The sequence below is a fragment of the Leptodactylus fuscus genome, chromosome 2 (assembly GCF_031893055.1).
Source record: "Leptodactylus fuscus isolate aLepFus1 chromosome 2, aLepFus1.hap2, whole genome shotgun sequence".
Classification (NCBI taxonomy): domain Eukaryota; kingdom Metazoa; phylum Chordata; class Amphibia; order Anura; family Leptodactylidae; genus Leptodactylus; species Leptodactylus fuscus.
The window spans coordinates 142,348,088-142,371,987 of record NC_134266.1 but is presented as its reverse complement, the minus strand read 5'-3'; the positions used below and the strand labels follow the sequence as shown (position 1 = coordinate 142,371,987).

At 42.5% G+C, this 23,900-nt stretch overlaps 2 protein-coding genes across 6 annotated transcripts in view; one reads left to right on the top strand and one right to left on the bottom strand.

Annotated features, from left to right (window-relative positions):
• Positions 1-8,327, bottom strand: part of AP2B1 (adaptor related protein complex 2 subunit beta 1) — an 85,960-nt gene extending 77,633 nt beyond the window's left edge. For both annotated transcript variants that reach the window (XM_075264756.1, XM_075264757.1), the window contains exon 1: positions 8,207-8,327. The gene's annotated coding sequence lies outside the window, so the exon portion shown is untranslated. The remainder of the gene's footprint in view (positions 1-8,206) is intronic.
• Positions 8,328-8,447: 120 nt separating this feature from the next.
• Positions 8,448-23,210, top strand: PEX12 (peroxisomal biogenesis factor 12). 4 transcript variants are annotated; one of them, XM_075264743.1, is made up of 4 exons: positions 8,448-8,739; positions 10,184-10,324; positions 13,071-13,606; positions 20,905-23,210. In XM_075264743.1, the coding sequence occupies exons 2-4, from the start codon at positions 10,199-10,201 to the stop codon at positions 21,290-21,292; spliced, it is 1,050 nt and encodes a 349-aa protein (XP_075120844.1). In that variant the 5' UTR covers positions 8,448-8,739; positions 10,184-10,198; the 3' UTR covers positions 21,293-23,210. The 4 variants fall into 4 exon arrangements, with proteins under 4 accessions (XP_075120844.1, XP_075120843.1, XP_075120842.1 ...); XM_075264742.1 differs by having other exon boundaries at positions 10,165-10,324; XM_075264741.1 differs by having other exon boundaries at positions 10,135-10,324.
• Positions 23,211-23,900: the final 690 nt, after the last annotated feature.

Here is a 23,900-nt window from a genome sequence, read left to right as displayed (position 1 = left end):
TGTCAGTCACAACTGTTGTTTTCCCCTCAGCACTTTCACTTTTCCCCGTTATATGTATAGGGACTAACTTCAGGGACTCTAGCGAGATGTAACATGCGCAGTATTCTGCTCCTGTGGGTGGAGAGGGGGCGTGTTTTACTGTTACATGCCCCGATGCTGGAGATATCAGTGCTGTTAATATCTCCCCACTATTAGAAGGTCAGGCCATATAGCGTAGCACCATCGCTGGGCTGTGAGGAACACCGTCCCTAACTTTCGGTGACAGTGGCAATGTGCCGAAATTAATGGCAAGAAGTGAACTTTTTTTTTTAATTACATCAGACACTTTGGAAGTATGTCTATAAAACTAGCAAAAAAGTTGTCCGTGGTCGAGGAACAAAGCTAGATTTACATATGCATTGGGAGTCTCAGTAGGAGTCTCTGCAGATTCTGTCTAAAATTGGCGAAGAGAAAAATCTCTCTACCTATAAAACTGCTGGTCCCAATTGACACCCAGGATCCCCATTAGTCTATGGGGTCAGCAGGTATTTTTTTTTTTTTTTTAGCAGAAAGTCTCTGTCTTTTGGGTCCCCAAGTATCAGCTGTCTATTTTGTGCTACTATCTTGGCCTTTCACATAAAACCATGTACTACTTGCAAGAAAATAAATAAATTATACAATACTCTAAATGCTCTATTGGGTTGAGGTCAGGCGAGCAGGCAGGCCAATCGAGGGTCGTGAGGTCACTGGTGTGTTCATTAAGCCAATCCCCTGGCACCAACAAGTGATGACATGTTGCATTGTCCTGTTGGTACACAGCATCCCCATCTGGGAACTCCAACACCAGAGAGGGGTGCAGATGGTCTGCCATAAGTTGCACGTATCGAGCCCTGGTCATTGATCCCTGCACCCGGACAATGGGGCCCAATTGCGACCATGTAAACATGGCCCAAAACATGACGGAGCCATCTCCCGCCTGGACACGTCCCTGCTGGCATGCAGGATCCATGGCTTCATGGGGCATACACCACACTCTCACACGCCCATCGGCTCTGTACAACTGGAACCGTGATTCACCAGACCATTCCACATGCTACAACTGTTCCATGCTCCAATGACGATAGTTACGGGCCCATGCCAGTCTTCAAGCTCTCTGTTGCAGCATCAGCAAAGGGACACGGAACAGGTGTCGACAGTTGAAGCCTATGCAGTGCAGTTCTCGCGTACAATCGTAGTGGAAATGGGGTTCTGGTGCTCCACATTCAAATCGTCAAGAGCCCCATACGACTCGGGTCAGGTGATGTAACATCCATTCATCGAACACTCGTGGTTGACCGAGGCGCTGGTTTATGCAGCTGCCAACGTTGTCTCTGCGATATTGCAGGTCCTGTCTATTGCAGGTCCTCTCGAGACACTGTAGACCTTGAAAACCCGAATTTCCGGGTAATCTCTAAAATGCTATGCCCAATGCGTCTTGCACCGATTATCATCCCATGTTATATGGTATAGCTGCCAGTCTACATTGTACAAAGTGGGGGAAATTTGTCAATTTTACTCTTATACAAGGCATAAAAAAAAGTTACAAATCTTTATGAAAATCAGGTTTTTGCATGAAAATTTGTGAAATTTGTCATTTGTATGCCACCCATGACACTTTCTGCAAAGGGGGATGGCACGGATTGGGTTATCGGTTGAATCACACTTATGATCATTTTTGCCATCATACTGGCATAAATGATCCCTGAAATCTATGCCGTCTCCAAGTGTAAATTTCAGTGCATGTGCACAACCCAGAAGAGAGTTTGCCTCTTCATAGATGAAGCGCACGTTCGGCTAGTGTAGAGAATTTTAAGATTGACATGCCAGTATGCATAAATATTTTCCAATGAATAGATAAAAATCTTCTTCCTAGCTATCTTTCCCTCACCAAAACTTCTTCAGGATGCTGGTCGTATATGCAGAAGTACTAACCCGTACTGATGATAGAAAACTCCTATAGTATTTAGCTTCAGCTTCCCACTAAACCTGTGTTGCAGCTGCTCTCTCTCTCTATCTCAGCCTACTCCTCACCTCTCCATAGACATCTACAGAAAAGTTTAATCTGATGCACACGTAGAAACAAGTTTCTCATATAAAATCTACTACCTTGAGGTCTACTGGTAGAATTTTTTCCCTACTGTTTATATAGTGCTAATTTATTGGTTAGAACCATACAAAGATTGCCATAATTCAGATTTGTTCCTGTCCCCAAACTACAGCCATTCTCTTAGTAAACATATATTCATGTGTTTGGAGTAAAGGAAGAAAACCAAAGTACTTCGGAGTTCCAGTGCTCCAAAGTAAAGATTGTATTAGCAGCCAGATCCCCTGAGAAACATGTTTATTGGCACTTGTTTGTTCCTTCCCCATTGCAATTGGGCCCCATGCAATCTCTACTGCAATCGTTTCTCCCCCTTTCAGGTGGATGGATTATCCCTAGCACTGCCCAGATGACACGCTGCGATTTGCTGCTGATAATATTTTACCTTTGCCCTTGTTCACATCAGCATTTGGATTCCATCCAGGGAAGTCCACATGGAGACCCCTCCGATCAGAATACCAAACGCAAGTGCAAGCACTGGTGCAGTAAAAGCACACAGCCCCCATAGACTATAATAGGGTCTGTGTGCTTACTGCCAGATCTCCACAGGGATCGTGCGAACAGGAAAGTACTTCACAATCTACTTTCCTGTCCGCATGATTCGTCCGGGCAGCGTGCGGCAAGCACATGGACCCCATTATAGTCTATGAGGAACTGCAAATGGTGTCTCCCAGCACGAGTAGACTCCGAAGTTGTTCTTAATAAAACTTAGCTTTTATTATTTTTTTTAGCATACAGCTGGTTAAAATTACATTAGTGGCAGTGGGTCGGTAGACCAAAGCCTATGTGTTTCGGAGCATTGACTCCTTATTCATGCCATAAAAACCATCTACATGCACACCAATATAAAGGATAAAAACACTGACTGCCTGACCCCTCCCGATTGACAGGAAGGTCATTAAGTTAATGATATGCATACAGGTGGGAAGACAGCAAAACCATAATTCAGCATATTCAAAATCGCTGCGACATAAATAAATGTACACAGTAATCCGAACATGATATGTCAGACCAAAATATGAAATTATATGTATTAAATACCTATCTCCAGTATTTGAAGCTGATAGCTTGGAAAATAAATAGTTAATCAAATCCATAAATAAATAAAGTCTACTAAAAACATTTATCAAACAACTACACAATTATAAAGGCTGACATCCTATGTCTATACATTTAACATCAATATGAAAAAAGGCTTGCTGGGGGAAAAAAGGGAGTGGATATGATATAAAACATTCCAGTGCAATCTATATAATAAAGCTTAGGGCACTAATTTCCCTCAACAAAGATGGCGTTTGTGGGAATGCACGCATGCGTGCTGGATACATATCTTTCAGTATGAAGAGCGTACATGCGTACCAATGTGCTTTTAACCTGGGGAAAAAAAACCAAAAAAACCCAAAGATAGCGTTTATAGGAATGCACGGATGCGTGCTAGATACATATCCTTCAGTATGAAGAGCACGCATGCGTACCAATGTGCTTTTGACCCAAGAAAAAAAAAAAAAGTGTTTGTGTCTCATTTTGGATTGCAAGCACTGCATTCATATTTTTTGGGCTGTCTGTCCTTGTTTTGTATTGTGGATAGTCTATGGGGTCCGTGTGCTTTTACAGCACAGCGCTTGCAATTGCGTTTGTATTCCGTTTGAGGGGTCCTCATGTGGACTTCCCCGGACGGAATACAAAAGCAGATGTGAATGAGGGGTAATACTCAGGGCTTCTATTGTCAATGAGCATTCCAAGGAGCACTTGGTGCTGATAATAGTCCTGAATATCTGACTACCTATTAGGGCCTTTACATTGCTAACTAGATCACATTCCTCTGTTGGGTCCATCTAAAACTGGTATGAAACTGGTAATAGTATGTGCCAGACAGAGGGAGAAAAATGTACTTATACTGGAGCAGATTTACTAATATTGCCTAGGTTTTAGATGCAAATGTAGACTGGATAGTCTTAAACTGCGCCAGATTTATCAAAGTATCTAATGCTGTTTGATAAATCTGTTGTAATATTAGACTGTCCAGTCTAATGTTTAGAAAAACGCACAAAATTTGGGCACGTGGTGTCTCTGTGTAGGCCATGGCCACTTCTGGTATTGACACCCAATGTCTCCCCTTTAGCTGTGGTTGACAGTTGCTACTTCTGTCTGCATCATGATTATCTGCTGGTAAATCTGGCAAATAAGGCCCCACCCAGTGCACTTCCAGGATCATTTGCATGTCCATCAAAAAAAACTCTCTCTGTATTGCTTTGTTGATTTACTTCTATTAAAGAGCTCTACATAGCACTATTATTGGTTTGGCAGGAATTCTGGACCTGACAGATTCCCTTTAAATGACTGAACAAACCTTAATTGATTTACATTTCTATTAAGCCATTTCTCTCACTCTGAAGCTTGAACTTCTGCTGTCTATGAAATGACTGATAAGGTTAGCTCAGACCTGACCAATTTAGTAACTTGTACATGTCAATCTGGTCTGGAACAAAGATTTCCATTCGATTAATAACACACATATAAGTTATGCTGCCTACATCTGCATTGGTTCCTGCTTGTTGCGAATCAGTCTATAAAAAACATATATATATATATATATATATATATATCAGAGTGAGAGAAATGGCTTAATAGAAATGTAAATCAATTAAGGTTTGTTCAGTCATTTAAAGGGAATCTGTCAGGTCCAGAATTCCTGCCAAACCAATAATAGTGCTATGTAGAGCTCTTTAATAGAAGTAAATCAACAAAGCAATACAGAGAGAGTTTTTTTTGATGGACATGCAAATGATCCTGGAAGTGCACTGGGTGGGGCCTTATTTGCCAGATTTACCAGCAGATAATCATGATGCAGACAGAAGTAGCAACTGTCAACCACAGCTAAAGGGGAGACATTGGGTGTCAATACCAGAAGTGGCCATGGCCTACACAGAGACACCACGTGCCCAAATTTTGTGCGTTTTGCTAAACATTAGACTGGACAGTCTAATATTACAACAGATTTATCAAACAGCATTAGATACTTTGATAAATCTGGCGCAGTTTAAGACTATCCAGTCTACATTTGCATCTAAAACCTAGGCAATATTAGTAAATCTGCTCCAGTATAAGTATAAGTACATTTTTATAAAATATATATATATATATATATATATATATATATATATATATATATATATATATTTTATATTTGACAGATCTGTTTATTGTTTTTTTCTCTTTCCCCTAGACTTCATTCTGAGCATGTGCAGAAAACCTCCCCAAAAAATGTATTTCAAAATGAATCAAATAAAAAAAACAAAAACATAAAGCAATACAGTCAACTAGCATGATGTCTTTTTGTTAATACTTATATACTCAAAACAATGATTTTCCTAGAACTATTTATAGTGTACTTCATTATTCATTCTGGACAGGTATGGATTAGGCGTTAATGATATCAAATAGAGATGAGCGAACACTGTTCAGATCAGCTGTTCCGAACAGCACGCTCCCATAGAAATGAATGGAAGCAACTGGCACGGCGAACGGCCGCCGGCAAAGTGCTTCCATTCATTTCTATGGGAGCGTTCTGTTCGGAACGGCTGATCCGAACAGTGTTCGCTTATCTCTAATATCAAAGCATTATGTCAAACATCTGGATTTTATTTTATTTTTATTTTTTTCATTTTACGGGTGTTTTTAATCTTGATTTTCTTGTTTATCCAAAAAAAATAAAAAATAAAATACTTAAGCTAAAAGTAAGCTCTGATGGAGGTTGTGTGGGCTAGACTTAAAAAGGTTGTCTAGGAATTATAGAGCTCTAAAGGAAGGCCTGGAAAAGTAATTTGCAAAAAATAAAACATACTTACCTATCTCCAGCACCCCAGGAAAGGACGACTGATTGGCCACAGCAGTCACGTGCGACAAGGACTTCCACCAGAAGTCCACAGGAAGCTGCTGGACCGCTTAGTAGCAGGCGACACCGGATGCTGGGCACAGATGGATATGTGTTTTTTTCCCCTTTCCTTGCCTCCTGCTTATATGTCAAGTGGTAATACTGCATCTTGTAGTTTGCCATTTTAACCCCTTACTGCCAGTCATTTTTTTGTTTTTTGCATTTATTTATTTTTTGATATGTGAAATAAAATGCAATTTAGGCTCTTATCCTGTTACATCAGTCACTGTATGGGATATATTCATTTATAATTTTTTAGTCTGGACATTTTGTGACAAGGAGGACTCGTATTTTTATGTGTATTAGGGTCCATTCACACGGAGTAAACGCGCACTCATTTTGGCAAAATACACGTGTAAAGAATACACGTGTAAAAATAAGACTCCCACTGACTTCAATGACATTTTACATGTGTATTTTGATGTGTATTTTTACACGTTTAAATAAATGTCATTGAAGTCAATGGGAGTCTTATTTTTTACACCTGTATTTTTTTTACACGTGTATTTTGCCAAAATGAGCGCACGCTTACTCTGTGTGAATGGACCCTTAGGATGAAAGAAAGTGTGATTAGAATTTTCATATTTTTTATTTGTAATATTTTTAAAACTTTTTTTTTTTTTTTTTTAGTTTGGAGGTTTTAACTTTTTTTTTTCTATTCCCCCTAGGGACCTTGAACCTGCGATCATTAGATCATAGACTCCAATAACTACTGGTTTGCAGTTTATGGTAAAATCCCCATGTAACTGTTGAAGCTTGCCCCAGAAAAGCTCCCAGCTGTGATAGCAACCCAATGACTCCCACAATGCTTCCATGAGGGGAAAGAGGAGAGAGTGAAAGCAATGGAACCATTCAGGTGCTGTAGGTACACCTAACCTTGGCACTTGAGACGTCTCTGATCACAGACACTGCTGCCAGGTCTTCACTGTGTGAAACAGTCCAGGCATCTGCTGTATTATTTCGGAAAATGTTGGGACAAACTGAATTAGGCTACGTTCACACCTGTGCCATTGCAGTGTCTGCCATAAATCGTCAGAGGATCCGGCATGGAGAACTTTTTTACACCAGTTTTAGTTTAAATATAACGGACACCCGGACAGACCCAATCATAGTCAATAGGGTCTGCCTCTCCATTGTTCAAGTCCCCCAACAGGGAAGCAACACTAGTGTGTACCTAGTATTAGACTATTCTGTTTTATAGCTGTCCAGAAATAATACATAATACCTTTTCTGTTATAACACATAACTACACAGTATAAACTTGTTATCCAAAAATTTGGGAAAGCTAGGTGATGGCGTTGGAACTGTACCAACAGAGCCATATTTGCTGGAATACAGCTATTATACGGGGGGGGTTTGTTTCTTAAATAAGCACACAGAATTGGACAACTAAAGGACATGGACTGGTGAATTTATTTTCCTTATTTTAGGAAATGTGCTCAGATCTATATACAGTACATTTATTGTAAAAAAAAAATTAAAAAAAACATAAATAAATCACAGATCAGACCATATAAACGCACATCCCCTCAAGCCTCTCTACTTAATTCTAAAACAAGAAAACAAATATATATACCATATAGAAGTGTAGAAAGGACCAGCACCAATATTAAGCTCAAGCGTGCCCATTGCCACATGGGTTGCCAATCTACATACTGGTCAGGAAGGCCACAGCATCTCTGTATTGGAATAAGCAGGTACATCACACAGTGCACATCCTACAACATCCCAGCAGGAATACCTATATAAACACCTATATATGTAGATGGAGAGGATTGCCTATAATACATCCTAATTGTACCCCCTATCCGAATCTATACATGTCCTCGCTCGGTCTTGAGTCTTCTAGAGACCAGTACATAGCACTGACAGTCATTGCAGGCATATTCATGTCAGTGGTTTGGCATTCTTCCTCTATATTCTGCTGACTCTTGGCTTTTACAGTCTCTGCACAGCAGCCTTCCTGATCTCTACACATGCAATATGGAGTGCACTAGAACGCAATCCCAAGCAATACATAGGATGGATGAGTGGCATCCTCCACTATATGACTCCAGAGTTCTGCTGCTTCATACAGGCGGCTCCCTGCTTCCTCCCGTTACACTGAGACACAAGGGCACGCTGTGCCCGGCTTCCCCCCTGTTCCTACTCACCTTCTGAAAAACAAGGGTTCAGCACCGGGTGGAACTGGCAGCCGGAAACAGACAAGCCCAGAGAGCACAGACCAAGCTGCCAGACAGCGGCTCCGGAAACCAAAAGCTTCTCACGCAGAGCTCCCACCTGCGTTTCATTCACCGGATGTACGTCATCGGCTCCTTTACCTGCGTTCCACGCAAGAACAGAATTTGCGGTTCAAACACAGGAAGTCATCTTTCTGCGGCTGTCAGTGTCAGTGCCAAACATAGGAAGCCTGTGGAAGCGATGTTGTCAGTGAGCCTCGGAGTCGCAGATTGTTTTGTTGATCTTTCTTCTTAAGACGAAGATAGGTGCGAAGTATAGCTCTGCTCTAACCTGAAGGCTGGCTGTGTAGCAGCTGTTGCCATGCTGTGGGCTGGCCCATTATTTGCTACACGTGTGTTTTCACCTTTAGCCCTAGCAGGCAGTTCATGCCTTCAACCTTCATCGGGGATCTACACTATGCTTCAGTTCTTCAATAGGCTGCAGTGACCTGACATCCTTAACTTAGGTAAGAATGTGCCCCTGTGGTAGCAGGATAAACAATGGGGGTAAATACAGGGCAATAGCTGTATCAATAATGTGATTGGTACCAACATGGTTACTCCCTTTATCTGTGTTATTATCAGATTCTTCAAGATCATGTATGACACCCAGAGTGATTGCAATTTTCTAAAGTGGTCACACCATTTTCTGGCACAAAAGTGGCATATTCTTGTCACATGGCAGTTTGAGACCAAAAGTGGTCACTTTGACCATTCTATGACCTTCTCGCCACTTTTTAGAAAGGTAGGTGTAGTGGGGCATGGAGCAGGCAGCAAACTGGTGTGCGTTAAACCTGATATCTACGCCAATCCCTCAATGGTGTTGATTTCAATTATGGTATACGTGGCCTTGTGTGGAGTGTTAGTATTATTGTGTGGCTGATGCAATGTGCAAGCAGCATGTTATAGAGGAGGAGGTGATCATAATGATATAAAGTTTCATGGGAAATTATTCTGTCTATGCTTAAAAACAATTATCTAGTTGTGGGGGTGGTCCTGTCAGTGATTGACTAGCAAAAAAGTCAATGGTACCGCACACTCTAAAATTATATGTGGTGCTAGTGAAAAAAGGTCCTTCAACCCAAATATGCTAGTGAAAATAGATTTTGCTGCACACACTGTTTTGTGATCAAAGGAATATAGGCATGCCTTGACACTTATACTGATCCTGCTACCACACTAGATCGTGTCTGATGAAGGTCTAAGGACCGAAACGTCATATTCAATTGATCTAGCCTGTCTTTCTATGCCAATATTTTGCATTGTGTCAAAAGGCGTTAACTATATTGTAAAATAAATCTCTATATTCCTTTGATCACAAAACAGTGTGTGCAGCAAAATCTATTTTCACTGTCATGATTGACAGCTGCCAGACTCTTATAGCCCCCATACCTCCATGTCTCTTTCTAAGTATGGAAAGAACAAAGATGTAAATGACAAGTTTTACTGAATCTTTTTCCACAAAGCTATATATCAATCTGCCCATCTCCTTCTGTTCTATAGCCTGGTGCCAGCAGATTGCGCAGCATTTTCATGATGATAGGCTCCCCATAAGAGGCACATACCCTTAATAAGTAGGCATCAGCTGTCATAATCACACAATTATGACTTTCCTAGGAATATGCCACCAATATTGATAACTTCAATGTTATTTTATTGTTTAGAAGTATGCACCAATTGTGATCTCTGACTTACACTGCTGAATGTGTCAGAAAATGGAATAATGTTATCATGATATGAAAATTCAAAGTTTTTGCAGGTGAAAGTTCGTTTGTGTTCCCTAAAATGTTTTCTTTGTATGGCAAGGCAATGATATAATAGCATTTAGCATATATGATTAATGTTTATGTCTGTAGGAAAAGTCATATTCTTCACCTTTTTTAATCTGAAAGAAGATCTTGTGGGGGGAAGAAAACAAAACTTCAGATGGCTGAACGTGGAGCTCACATCACTACAGCTTCCCCAGATGATGATCGGCCATCTATTTTTGAAGTTGTGGCTCAGGAGAGCTTGATGACAGCGGTGAGGCCTGCACTACATCATATTGTGAAGGTAATGGTTACAAATTGTAATTGCAGTATGCATATGGCATCTGTAGCAATATTGATGCACTTTATAAATTATTATAATTATTTATAGTGCACTATTTGTATAGCTATGACGATTTAGGGAATTATTTAGTACTATTATTTGGACTCTGTGTTGTACTGTTATGCAGGCAATGTAAAATTATATAATTTCGAGTACTATATGATGGTGTTTAAGGGGATTTTTAAATTAAGAATTGTATCTGGCCAGGGATGTGTGAGAGAATGATATACAATAATAAAAGACTCTTTGCCCTCCTGGTCCCTGTTGTTCTGATTTGTATGTTGACCCTGTGTAAATGGATGATCGACCATTTTTAGAATCCATGTTTTCGTCTGTTAAAGAGAACCTTTCCAGACCTCCTACAACTCCAGCTCTTTGCATCTGCTAATAGGGACTGCTCCACCAATTCCAGTGCAGTTGGAACTTTTTTCTTTAGCTCCCACCCTCCCTAAGTGATCAGTGCTACTAGTTTAGGTGTCTGATATGTTACTTAGTCTATCTACTTTCAAGTGAATGGTGTCAGACAAGAGCAGGAAAGGGAGCAAGATTCAGAGCTCCAATCGGACATGGACAGTGTCAGAGTTCAGAATCACATCTCTTCCCTGCTCTTGTCTGACGTCGCCCTCCAGATGTTGAGAGTCTAAATAGCTTATCAGGAACCAAAACCCAACAGTGCTTATTGCTTGGGAGTAGAGATGAGCAAGTAGTATTCAATCAAATACCTCCCCTGCATAGTAATAGGTCTAATCGGTCGATTACCAAGGGGTTAAACGCATCGAATTTTAACTGCGTTTAACCCCTTGGTAATCGACTGATTACACCTATTACTATGCAGGGGAGGTATTCGATTGAATACTATTCACTCATTTCTACTTGGGAACAGTGGTGGATAGAGAAAAAATTTCTTTGCTGGAATCAGTGGAGAAGCTAAATGATGCCAAGAGCCAGACTTGGCAGAGGTGGTGAAAAGTCCTCTTTAAATGGATGTACTGAACAAATGTTAAAACATGATGTGACTGGCCGCTAACCAGCGCTTAATTTGAAGTCTACAGCAATATTATACTGGATACAGAGTTACAGAATAGAACTACAAGTATAGATTGTGAAATCTTATGTTTAATTTATGATTCTCATAAAAGGCTTAACATTTCATACAGTAACATAATTATTTTCCAATTAATACACAGAAATCTTAATAATGGTGAAAAACTGAAACACAAAAACGCAACTGTTCATTTCAGAAAACACATTCTTGAATACCTATAAGGCAGGTGTTGGCACACAAGTCATAACTCCCTTGCACGACAGGGAGCACAAGTGGGGCTTCATACTGTATGGGGAACTTAAAATGAAACATTACACTGTGAATAGAGGCACTAGTGGGCATTATACTGTGTATAGGGGGCTATATGGCGCATTCTACTGTGTGCACGGGTCAATAAGGAGCGTTATATTGTGTATAGAGGCAATAAGGAGTGTTATATTGTGTATAGGGGACAGTAAGGGGCACACTGTACAACAAAAAAACATTAGGGTGGGGGAGGTGATAAAAAATAAACACAAACATTTTTCTTCAAATGTGATAGCTTACTTGCGTATCCCGAATGAAAAATACATCTGCTGTGTGGTTGATGAAGTATGGGAGATGCAGGGATTTTCAAAGTCTCTCGGCCTGAGGTTGAGATCCAGTAAATCGTAAAAGTATATCCAGCAATCGATCCCGTGTATAGAACTTAACTTTTATTGTAAAAATGCAGGAACATCATGCAGTCCATTAAAAAAATTAATACCAATAGCTCATTAATTTTTTAATGGACTGCATGATGTTCCTGAATTTTTACAATAAAAGTTAAATTTTATACACGGGATTGATTGCTGGATATACTTTTCGATAAAAAATAAAAGCAAAAAACCCACTCACCTGTCCCTGTTGCTTCCCAGTGTGGTCCGGTCCTGCTGCTCAGATGTTTTTGTAGGGCAGTAGTCCTCGCCAGCTGTCATGTGCAGTGACGTGACCGCTGAGGCAAATCAGCAGCCTAATGAAAGGAGCCGGGAATGCCACAGGTAGTGACTTCCCTAATTGACTTCAATGGTCATGTGACTGCCGAGGCCAATCAGTGGGGACTTCCACAGGAAGAAAACATCGGAGCAACAGGATCACGCTCGAAGACACTGGAGCATTGGGACTAGTGAGCAAGGTTTTTTTGAAAAATATTTTTTTTCACCTTCACCAGCCTAATTTAAAAGCAAAAAATATCCTGGACAACCCCTTTTAAGACAACTTTCACACAGTCAATATTTCTAAGTCAAAACCGGGGCAGGTCCAAAACTCTATAAAGAGGTGCAAATCTTTCCATTATACTTATTATACGTTCTATTTCTAGTTGTCTCTCAAATACCAATGCAAAATACTGACCATGCGAAAATGGCCAAACAGAGGTGGCAGTCCTGTTCAACATCCTATTTAATAGCCAGACTAGGGAGGAGCTACAAAAATAGAGGTCCCGAGCGATCCTTCACATTATTGTATTGCATGGGTAGCCTATTGATTTCAGTTTGCATAATGTAATACTTATTTTCTGTACAACAGTGTACCAAAAATCTAATAAAACATCATGTAGCAGCATGTGTGAATTTGGCCTAAATCATGAACTCAGCATGTGCCACAATGCAGTTTGTACTGCTAATTTTATGACCATTTTTACAGGTACTTGCAGAATCAAACCCTGCACGGTTTGGCCCTTTATGGAGGTGGTTTGATGAACTTTATACCCTGCTTGATCTGCTTCTACAACAGCACTACTTGTCTTGGGCTAGTGCCTCCTTCTCTGAGAACTTCTATGGATTAAAGAGGGTGGCTATGGGAAAAAGCAATGGTCAACATACTCTTCAACGAAAAGAGTACTGGAGGTCCCTTGTGCTGCTGGTGCTCATACCTTACCTACGGGTGAAGCTGGAGAAATATATTAACAGACTACGAGAGGAAGAAGACTATTCAATACAAAACCCAACATCCTTTAGCAAAAGATGTTATAAGGCATGTCTTGCATCTTACCCCTTCGTGAAACTGTCCTGGGAAGGCTGGTTTCTTTTTTATCAGCTGAGATATATTCTGTGGAATGGCAGTCACCACTCACCACTGCTCCGTTTGGCAGGAGTACAGCTTGCTAGACTTACCCTTGAAGATGTACAAGCCATGGATGCTACTTTAGAAAAGACAGTCTCAGCTCCGTCTGCATTCAGGTAAGGTAGAATGGATCCTATTTTACTAACCAACTCATTCAACTCAGTTATGTATCTTAATTGCTTAAAGGTGCATGAGAGCTGAGCTGTAATAATATGGCAAGGCTACTACACAGTGAACAGAGCCGCCTGCTTCCAGCCTCAAACACTGTGCTGAAAATGGCTGATCAAGGGTTGTATCCCCAGTGATTTGATATTGATGATCTACCCTCAGGATTGGGCAACCCCTTTAACCCCTTCCCGCTGGAAACATTGATTTTCCTTTTCTTTTTCTTTTTTTTTTCTCCTCTCCTTCCAAAAGCCAGAATTTTTATTTTTCTGTTCTCAGAGTCATATGAGGGCCTAATTTTTGCAGGACAAATTGTACTTCGTAATTGTACCATTTGTTATTCCCTTCAAATTACCGGGAACAATTAAAGAAAGTAGAGAAAAGCTGTGTTTGCAGGACTGTTTTTTTACAGGCTTCATTTTCATTGGAATCGTATGTTGTTCACTGTACAGCCCAGCATACATGACACCTGTATTAAGGTGGTCAGTATGATTGCAGCAATACCAAATTTATATAATTTTTTTATGCTTTAACCCCTTAAAAAAAATTTCATGTATTCTCCATATTCTGACACCCATATTTTTTTTTTGATGTTATGTATTTGGTTTTTATTAGAGATGAGCGAACACTAAAATGTTCGAGGTTCGAAATTCGATTCGAACAGCCGCTCACTGTTCGAGTGTTCGAATGGGTTTCGAACCCCATTATAGTCTATGGGGAACATAAACTCGTTAAGGGGGAAACCCAAATTCGTGTCTGGAGGGTCACCAAGTCCACTATGACACCCCAGGAAATGATACCAACACCCTGGAATGACACTGGGACAGCAGGGGAAGCATGTCTGGGGGCATAAAAGTCACTTTATTTCATGGAAATCCCTGTCAGTTTGCGATTTTCGCAAGCTAACTTTTCCCCATAGAAATGCATTGGCCAGTGCTGATTGGCCAGAGTACAGAACTCGACCAATCAGCGCTGGCTCTGCTGGAGGAGGCGGAGTCTAAGATAGCTCCACACCAGTCTCCATTCAGGTCCGACCTTAGACTCCGCCTCCTCCGGCAGAGCCAGCGCTGATTGGCCGAAGGCTGGCCAATGCATTCCTATGCGAATGCAGACTTAGCAGTGCTGAGTCAGTTTTGCTCAACTACACATCTGATGCACACTCGGCACTGCTACATCAGATGTAGCAATCTGATGTAGCAGAGCCGAGGGTGCACTAGAACCCCTGTGCAAACTCAGTTCACGCTAATAGAATGCATTGGCCAGCGCTGATTGGCCAATGCATTCTATTAGCCCGATGAAGTAGAGCTGAATGTGTGTGCTAAGCACACACATTCAGCACTGCTTCATCAAGCCAATACAATGCATTAGCCAGTGCTGATTGGCCAGAGTACGGAATTCGGCCAATCAGCGCTGGCCAATGCATTCTATTAGCCCGATGAAGTAGAGCTGAATGTGTGTGCTAAGCACACACATTCAGCACTGCTTCATCAAGCCAATACAATGCATTAGCCAGTGCTGATTGGCCAGAGTACGGAATTCGGCCAATCAGCGCTGGCTCTGCTGGAGGAGGCGGAGTCTAAGATCGCTCCACACCAGTCTCCATTCAGGTCCGACCTTAGACTCCGCCTCCTCCGGCAGAGCCAGCGCTGATTGGCCGAAGGCTGGCCAATGCATTCCTATGCGAATGCAGACTTAGCAGTGCTGAGTCAGTTTTGCTCAACTACACATCTGATGCACACTCGGCACTGCTACATCAGATGTAGCAATCTGATGTAGCAGAGCCGAGGGTGCACTAGAACCCCTGTGCAAACTCAGTTCACGCTAATAGAATGCATTGGCCAGCGCTGATTGGCCAATGCATTCTATTAGCCCGATGAAGTAGAGCTGAATGTGTGTGCTAAGCACACACATTCAGCACTGCTTCATCAAGCCAATACAATGCATTAGCCAGTGCTGATTGGCCAGAGTACGGAATTCGGCCAATCAGCGCTGGCCAATGCATTCTATTAGCCCGATGAAGTAGAGCTGAATGTGTGTGCTAAGCACACACATTCAGCACTGCTTCATCAAGCCAATACAATGCATTAGCCAGTGCTGATTGGCCAGAGTACGGAATTCGGCCAATCAGCGCTGGCTCTGCTGGAGGAGGCGGAGTCTAAGATCGCTCCACACCAGTCTCCATTCAGGTCCGACCTTAGACTCCGCCTCCTCCGGCAGAGCCAGCGCTGATTGGCCGAAGGCTGGCCAATGCATTCCTATGCGAATGCAGACTTAGCAGTGCTGAGTCAGTTTTGCTCAACTACACATCTGATGCACACTCGGCACTGCTACATCAGATGTAGCAATCTGATGTAGCAGAGCCGAGGGTGCACTAGAACCCCTGTGCAAACTCAGTTCACGCTAATAGAATGCATTGGCCAGCGCTGATTGGCCAATGCATTCTATTAGCCCGATGAAGTAGAGCTGAATGTGTGTGCTAAGCACACACATTCAGCACTGCTTCATCAAGCCAATACAATGCATTAGCCAGTGCTGATTGGCCAGAGTACGGAATTCGGCCAATCAGCGCTGGCTCTGCTGGAGGAGGCGGAGTCTAAGGTCGGACCTGAATGGAGACTGGTGTGGAGCGATCTTAGACTCCGCCTCCTCCAGCAGAGCCAGCGCTGATTGGCCGAATTCCGTACTCTGGCCAATCAGCACTTGCTAATGCATTGTATTGGCGTGATGAAGCAGTGCTGAATGTGTGTGCTTAGCACACACATTCAGCTCTACTTCATCGGGCTAATAGAATGCATTGGCCAGCGCTGATTGGCCGAATTCCGTACTCTGGCCAATCAGTGCTGGCCAATGCATTCTATTAGCTTGATGAAGCAGAGTGTGCACAAGGGTTCAAGCGCACCCTCGGCTCTGATGTAGCAGAGCCGAGGCTGCACAAGGGTTCAAGCGCACCCTCGGCTCTGATGTAGGAGAGCCGAGGGTGCACTTGAACCCTTGTGCAGCCTCGGCTCTGCTACATCAGAGCCGAGGGTGCGCTTGAACCCTTGTGCACACTCTGCTTCATCAAGCTAATAGAATGCATTGGCCAGCGCTGATTGGCCAATGTATTCTATTAGCCTGATGAAGTAGAGCTGAATGTGTGTGCTAAGCACACACATTCAGCTCTACTTCATCGGGCTAATAGAATGCATTGGCCAGCGCTGATTGGCCGAATTCCGTACTCTGGCCAATCAGTGCTGGCCAATGCATTCTATTAGCTTGATGAAGCAGAGTGTGCACAAGGGTTCAAGCGCACCCTCGGCTCTGATGTAGCAGAGCCGAGGCTGCACAAGGGTTCAAGCGCACCCTCGGCTCTGATGTAGGAGAGCCGAGGGTGCACTTGAACCCTTGTGCAGCCTCGGCTCTGCTACATCAGAGCCGAGGGTGCGCTTGAACCCTTGTGCACACTCTGCTTCATCAAGCTAATAGAATGCATTGGCCAGCGCTGATTGGCCAATGTATTCTATTAGCCTGATGAAGTAGAGCTGAATGTGTGTGCTAAGCACACACATTCAGCTCTACTTCATCGGGCTAATAGAATGCATTGGCCAGCGCTGATTGGCCAGAGTACGGAACTCGACCAATCAGCGCTGGCTCTGCTGGAGGAGGCGGAGTCTAAGATCGCTCCACACCAGTCTCCATTCAGGTCCGACCTTAGACTCCGCCTCCTCCAGCAGAGCCAGCGCTGATTGGCCGAATTCCGTACTCTGGCCAATCAGCACTGGCTAATGCATTGTATTGGCGTGATGAAGCAGTGCTGAATGTGTGTGCTTAGCACACACATTCAGCTCTACTTCATCGGGCTAATAGAATGCATTGGCCAATCAGCGCTGGCCAATGCATTCTATTAGCGTGAACTGAGTTTGCACAGGGGTTCTAGTGCACCCTCGGCTCTGCTACATCAGATTGCTACATCTGATGTAGCAGTGCCGAGTGTGCATCAGATGTGTAGTTGAGCAAAACTGACTCAGCACTGCTAAGTCTCTGCATTCGCATAGGAATGCATTGGCCAGCCTTCGGCCAATCAGCGCTGGCTCTGCCGGAGGAGGCGGAGTCTAAGGTCGGACCTGAATGGAGACTGGTGTGGAGCGATCTTAGACTCCGCCTCCTCCAGCAGAGCCAGCGCTGATTGGTCGAGTTCCGTACTCTGGCCAATCAGCGCTGGCCAATGCATTCTATTAGCCCGATGAAGTAGAGCTGAATGTGTGTGCTTAGCACACACATTCAGCTCTACTTCATCAGGCTAATAGAATACATTGGCCAATCAGCGCTGGCCAATGCATTCTATTAGCTTGATGAAGCAGAGTGTGCACAAGGGTTCAAGCGCACCCTCGGCTCTGATGTAGCAGAGCTGAGGGTGCACAAGGGTTCAAGTGCACCCTCGGCTCTCCTACATCAGAGCCGAGGGTGCGCTTGAACCCTTGTGCAGCCTCGGCTCTGCTACATCAGAGCCGAGGGTGCGCTTGAACCCTTGTGCACACTCTGCTTCATCAAGCTAATAGAATGCATTGGCCAGCACTGATTGGCCAGAGTACGGAATTCGGCCAATCAGCGCTGGCCAATGCATCCCTATGGGACAAAGTTTATCTCACAAAAATCACAATTACACACCCGATAGAGCCCCAAAAAGTTATTTTTAATAACATTCCCCCCTAAATAAAGGTTATCCCTAGCTATCCCTGCCTGTACAGCTATCCCTGTCTCATAGTCACAAAGTTCACATTCTCATATGACCCGGATTTGAAATCCACTATTCGTCTAAAATGGAGGTCACCTGATTTCGGCAGCCAATGACTTTTTCCAATTTTTTTCAATGCCCCCAGTGTCGTAGTTCCTGTCCCACCTCCCCTGCGCTGTTATTGGTGCAAAAAAGGCGCCAGGGAAGGTGGGAGGGGAATCGAATTTTGGCGCACTTTACCACGTGGTGTTCGATTCGAACATGGCGAACACCCTGATATCCGATCGAACATGTGTTCGATAGAACACTGTTCGCTCATCTCTAGTTTTTATGTGTGATCTAGGGAGAGGAGGTCATTTGAAATGTTTAGTTATATATTCTAGTCCTCAGTGTGGTCCCGTTTGTTATTCAGGAGGCCTGAAGACCCACACTACAGCCCAGGGAAGCAATACTGTTTATGTTTCCTTACTTTCCCTGGGCCTCCGATAATAGCAATTCCGGTTTGAATGAAACTGCAGAAGTGAATGTTATAATAACCGAACCAAAAAAACCGATCTGCACAAAATCACGTCAGTTAGCCAGATTGACAGTCAGTTTTGGCAATCTTTCAATTAATTGCCCAAACCTACAAGATAGTATAGACAGGAATTCCTAGCACCATATATCACTGGGATGCAAGGAGCACCGGCGCTGGACAACATTGATGTTTTCCCAAACTTTCCTCTTTAAAGAGAAAAGAGCTTAGCTTGTACTGCCATCTCCTGTCAGGAACTGGACTTAAAATTACATTACTTGTCCCACAATATGTGACTCGCTACCAATTTTGCTAGTATATCTATCTCACTCTTAAATGAAGAGGCTTTGCACTAGGTCTTGGATTTGTATGCATTCATACACAACAAGAACAACAGCAGTGGCTACTTAAAGGAGCTGGATCTGCCAGTGATCTTTAGGTCAGTATCTCATTTACATTCATAAGTCTTAACGGGACAGATATTTCACAGACTGATTTGAGAAGGTAGTGTCCTATGACTGCATTATGTTAAAGGCTTATTTTAATACTTATTTTACAAAAATATTAGCAATGATGCAGTCGAAATTGTTGGACTTAATACAGTGACCCTTACGATACCACCATGGACTGTAAGGGAGCGTTCACACTACCGTCGGTGTCCGCTGCTAATGTCCATTCAAAATCTTGTACGGACATTAGCAGCGGACACTAGCTGTGTCCGTGACATTTTGCATTGATTTAAATGGACATTGGGTGCGTTCTTTTACTGTCCGTGTCTGCCCGTTCCCAAAGATGTCTGACTTTTCAAGCGGACAGAAAAAACCTAAATGTCGGATTTTTCTGTCCGCTTGAAAAGTCGGACATCTTTGGGAACGGACAGTTAAGGACAGACACGGAGTGTAAAAGAACGCACCCTTAGTCATTTTTTTTAAAACCCTAACCTGTAGATGACAGATCCAGCTTATCTTAGTAGCATCTGCTGTTATTTCATTTGTATGAACACCACAAATATAAATTTTCTGCAGATTTCTCTAAATTGTACTCGGTCTGCAGATGGATATCTTAGGTGTATTGTCAGCTTTAGTCCTGTAGTTTAGCCCCATGCACACAGACAAGCTGTGTATAGAATGCTGTATGGTGGCACACTGAATCCAACCAGGTATGTAGTACAAGATAGTCTCTCCTATAAGCAATGCCAGGGCAGTGTGCACTTGTTCTTTTTTTTTTGTCTGAGTGCCTCTGGTTTCATAACGAAATACAGTAGGGCTCCACAGAATTTTGTAATTGCTCTGTAACTGCGCCATTCGCCTCAGGCTGTATGGATTGGTTATAGGCCACTTATAGACTTCTTTTGAAGTTTGTATCCTTGCGTTCAGGAAAAATAAGATACAGTCTGTCTCTTTCCCCCCTCTCCATCATCCTGTGGTTTGTTTACATGTAATTCTATCAGGGGTAACTGTTCAAGAGCAAACAAATAGCTGAGAAAAGCTCATCTGACCATCATATAGGAGATCCAGGAACACTGAACTGACTCACTCCATTATAGCATCTACCATGCAGACACAGGAAAAGAGCAGTCTATGAGCACAGTCAGGAAAACTCTAGCTGCTTGTGTGGTCACACATGCAGCCAAAGGTAAAAGACTTTTCTTACATTTTAAACTTGTGAGGTGTTCAGAATCTACAGTCCTTTGCACAGAGCAATGTGTGCAAGCTGTGAGGAGAATCGAACATTCACTGTGTGAAGAGACCTGACCCTTCCCTTTACACTCACTGTGATCCGTCTCACAGATATGGAGACAAGTCAATCCTATCCACCGAGAGTGAACTGTAAATTCGCTAGAAGTGATGCAACTAGTGGCAAGAACTTTAGAGAGGTTAAAAAAAGCATCAACAGTTGTAATTAAAATGCACTATATTTTGGTCCAGAGTCACATGTTCTCATGTTGTCTAAAAAGTTAGTGACCATTTCAACTTTTCCTAACTTTGACGTAACTTGTATTGTTTTTCTTTTCTCCCCAGCGTGGGCAGTATACTGAAGAAAGCTCTTGGTGGCGTATCTATGACGTTATCTTCCAGTCTCTCATTGGGTGTGTTTTTCCTGCAGTTTCTGGAGTGGTGGTACTCCGCTGAAAATCAAGAGACTGTTAAGTCTCTGAGTACATTGCCAGCCCCCTCTGCTCCCATTCATTTTGACCTGGAAACATATTCCCCTCTCCTGCCAAAATTAAAAACTGTTTGCCCACTTTGTCGTAAAGTAAGAGTTAATGATACAGCTCTTGGTACCTCAGGTTATGTCTTCTGTTACCGGTGTGCATATTACTATGTAAAAAATCACCAGCGCTGTCCAGTGAGTGGCTATCCAACTGAGCTTCAGCATCTGATCCGGCTCTACACACCTGATGGTTAGGCTAGGATTGTGTAAAATACTGTAGACTTTAGTGAGACCACTCCAGAAGACAATCTCACTTAGTAGCCTGGCCATAGGAACTTCTAGCAACATCAGTACAATCGCCAACAAAGCTGGCCATTAGTAGTACATTTTAGGCAATTTAGATATTGGACTCCTGGCATCTGTCTGACATAGACTGAACCACGTGATGAGTTCCGGATGTTCGATTCCACACGAGATGAGAATTACAGTATTGTGTAGAAACTAAAATGTAATTAAAACCTTTTTTTGTGATTAAATGAAGAAATATAATGAGCTACAGCATATAACATCCTGATCACTGATATTAGAATATAGTCGCAGAATTTTTTGGTTAAAAATTGAGGAGTTGACAAAATCATTTATTTTCATTTAAAGGGATTCTACCATTAAAATCAAATTTTTTTGTCGTTGACACGTAGGAATAGCCTTAAGAAAAGCTATTTTTCTCCTACCTTTTGATGTCTTCTCCACGCCGCCGTTCCGTATAAATCCCAATTTTCGTTGGTATGCAAATGAGTTCTCTCGCAACACTGGGGGCATCCCCAATGCTGCGAGAGAACTCTTCAGCACCGCCTCCATCTTGTTCAGGAACAGCCTCTTCATGCGTGCATGCTCACAGGCCACAAGAAAATGGCCATTTTCTTGTGGCTTGTGGGCATGCGTAGTCAGCTCTTCCCGAGGCCTAGAAGTTTGACCCCCAGCGCCGGAAAAAGACACTTGAAGAGGCAGTTCCTGAAGAAGCTGGAGGCGGCGCTGGAGAATTCTCTCGCAGCAGTGGGGACGCCCCCAGTGCTGTTTGAGCGCTGGGATCCGCCCCCAGTGCTGTGAGAGAACTCATTTGCATACCGGCGAAAATTGAGATTTCTACAGAACGACGGCGTGGAGGTAGGAGAAGAATAGCCTTTTTTTAAGGCTATTCCTACGTGTCAACAACAAAAAATTCAATTTTAATGGTAGAATCCCTTTAATCCATTTGTGTGGGCCTACCACCAAGATACTTATACAGTAGTAGAATGTGGATGAAGAGAATTTTACCAGTTGTCTTTCTAATTTCAAATCCCAGGTATTAATAGAAAATGTCAATATTTCAAATAAAAATAGTATTTTTTTGTTTAGATATGCAAAATTGTGATTTATAGAGTCAATGTGTTTGCCAACATAAACTAAGATAAAACAAATCTTTATGGTCCAGCTTGATGAATAAGGTTTATTTAGCCATCTATTGCATCTGACACTAAAAGATGGCCATACACCTTCGATCATTGTCAGACAGCAGCTATTCCTGTCAAATTCTACATACACATGCATGCTCAGCTGACTGTGTCTTTTATTTTGAGGTTGGAGGGTTGATAAACCACTGTGAAACTCCACAGCGGCTTATCATCAAAGATCAGGCAAACTCCACATTTGTGTTTCTACTTTCCACTAACCTCTGTACACATAAGATAGTTGACTGATCCCACCAAAATAATTCGGCTTTGTATAGGCATCACATGTGGCAGAGCCGAGTATACAGAACTGGTGTATTTCCTTTAGTAAAGAGCTGAACGGCCTCCATCAGACTTTGTATAGAGTCGAATGGAGCATGCCATGTCTGTTTTTTCATCTGTTGGATTAGGCTGCAAGCCAAAAGAAACAAATGTTAGCATGCTTCCCTGCGCCATAGACAACTCCCTAGCAATAATACAGATGTATGCATGTGCTAAAATTGGAAGTTTGGCTCACATAAAGCTCTAGGCCTTTTGCAAACAGTCATATCATAGCACTGTTTTGTAAGGAGTCATAATAGGGTACTATTGACCCTTCAATTTTTATGCAGATATTTTTAATCTATTTTTTTTTTTAATGTGACAGTATAGATAGTAACTTTACCAACAGGAAAATGAACCACACAAAGCCTGAAAAATATACTATTGTCACATAATAGTAGACCCTATGCAATGAAAAACGCTGCAGAAAAAAACGCAATGTGTTTTCACTGCTTTTTTTTCTGCAGCCTTTTTTTAGCTGTGACTCACTACATGGCGCTTTAGCCTAAAAGTGGAACTGGCAAGAGTTGCATCCCCACCAATCTAATATTGATCACTTAGGTCATCAGTATCCTGAACCAGAAAGCTACTTTAGGCCGGGGTCCCCATGTGGCGTAAACAACACTGTTTGGCCAAACTGCAAACCGAATGGGATTCTAGTGAATCCCATCCACACATTGCGGAAAAATATGTGCATCGGACACGCTGTGATTTCCAAAACTGTTGCGTGTTCGGAAATCACAGCATGTCAATTATATGTACGGAAACGCTGGCAGTTTTCCTATAGGTATGATAGAAGCAGAAAATTTCTTTTGTGGACTTTCTATGAGAAGCACTAAGGGAAAACCATGATGCACGTTTTTTCCACAGTGTTTTTTTTTTTTTTTTCCTGTGGTCCTCAAAGTGGGCTAAGACCCCATGTAGCGAAATGCAGCAAAGAAAGGCTGCAGAAAAAACATGCAGACTTTCTGCCCTTATTATGCCTATGCAGAAAACGCAAGAGTTTCCACAGGTATAGTTGACGTGCTGTGGTTTTCAAAATGCATCTTTTCTGC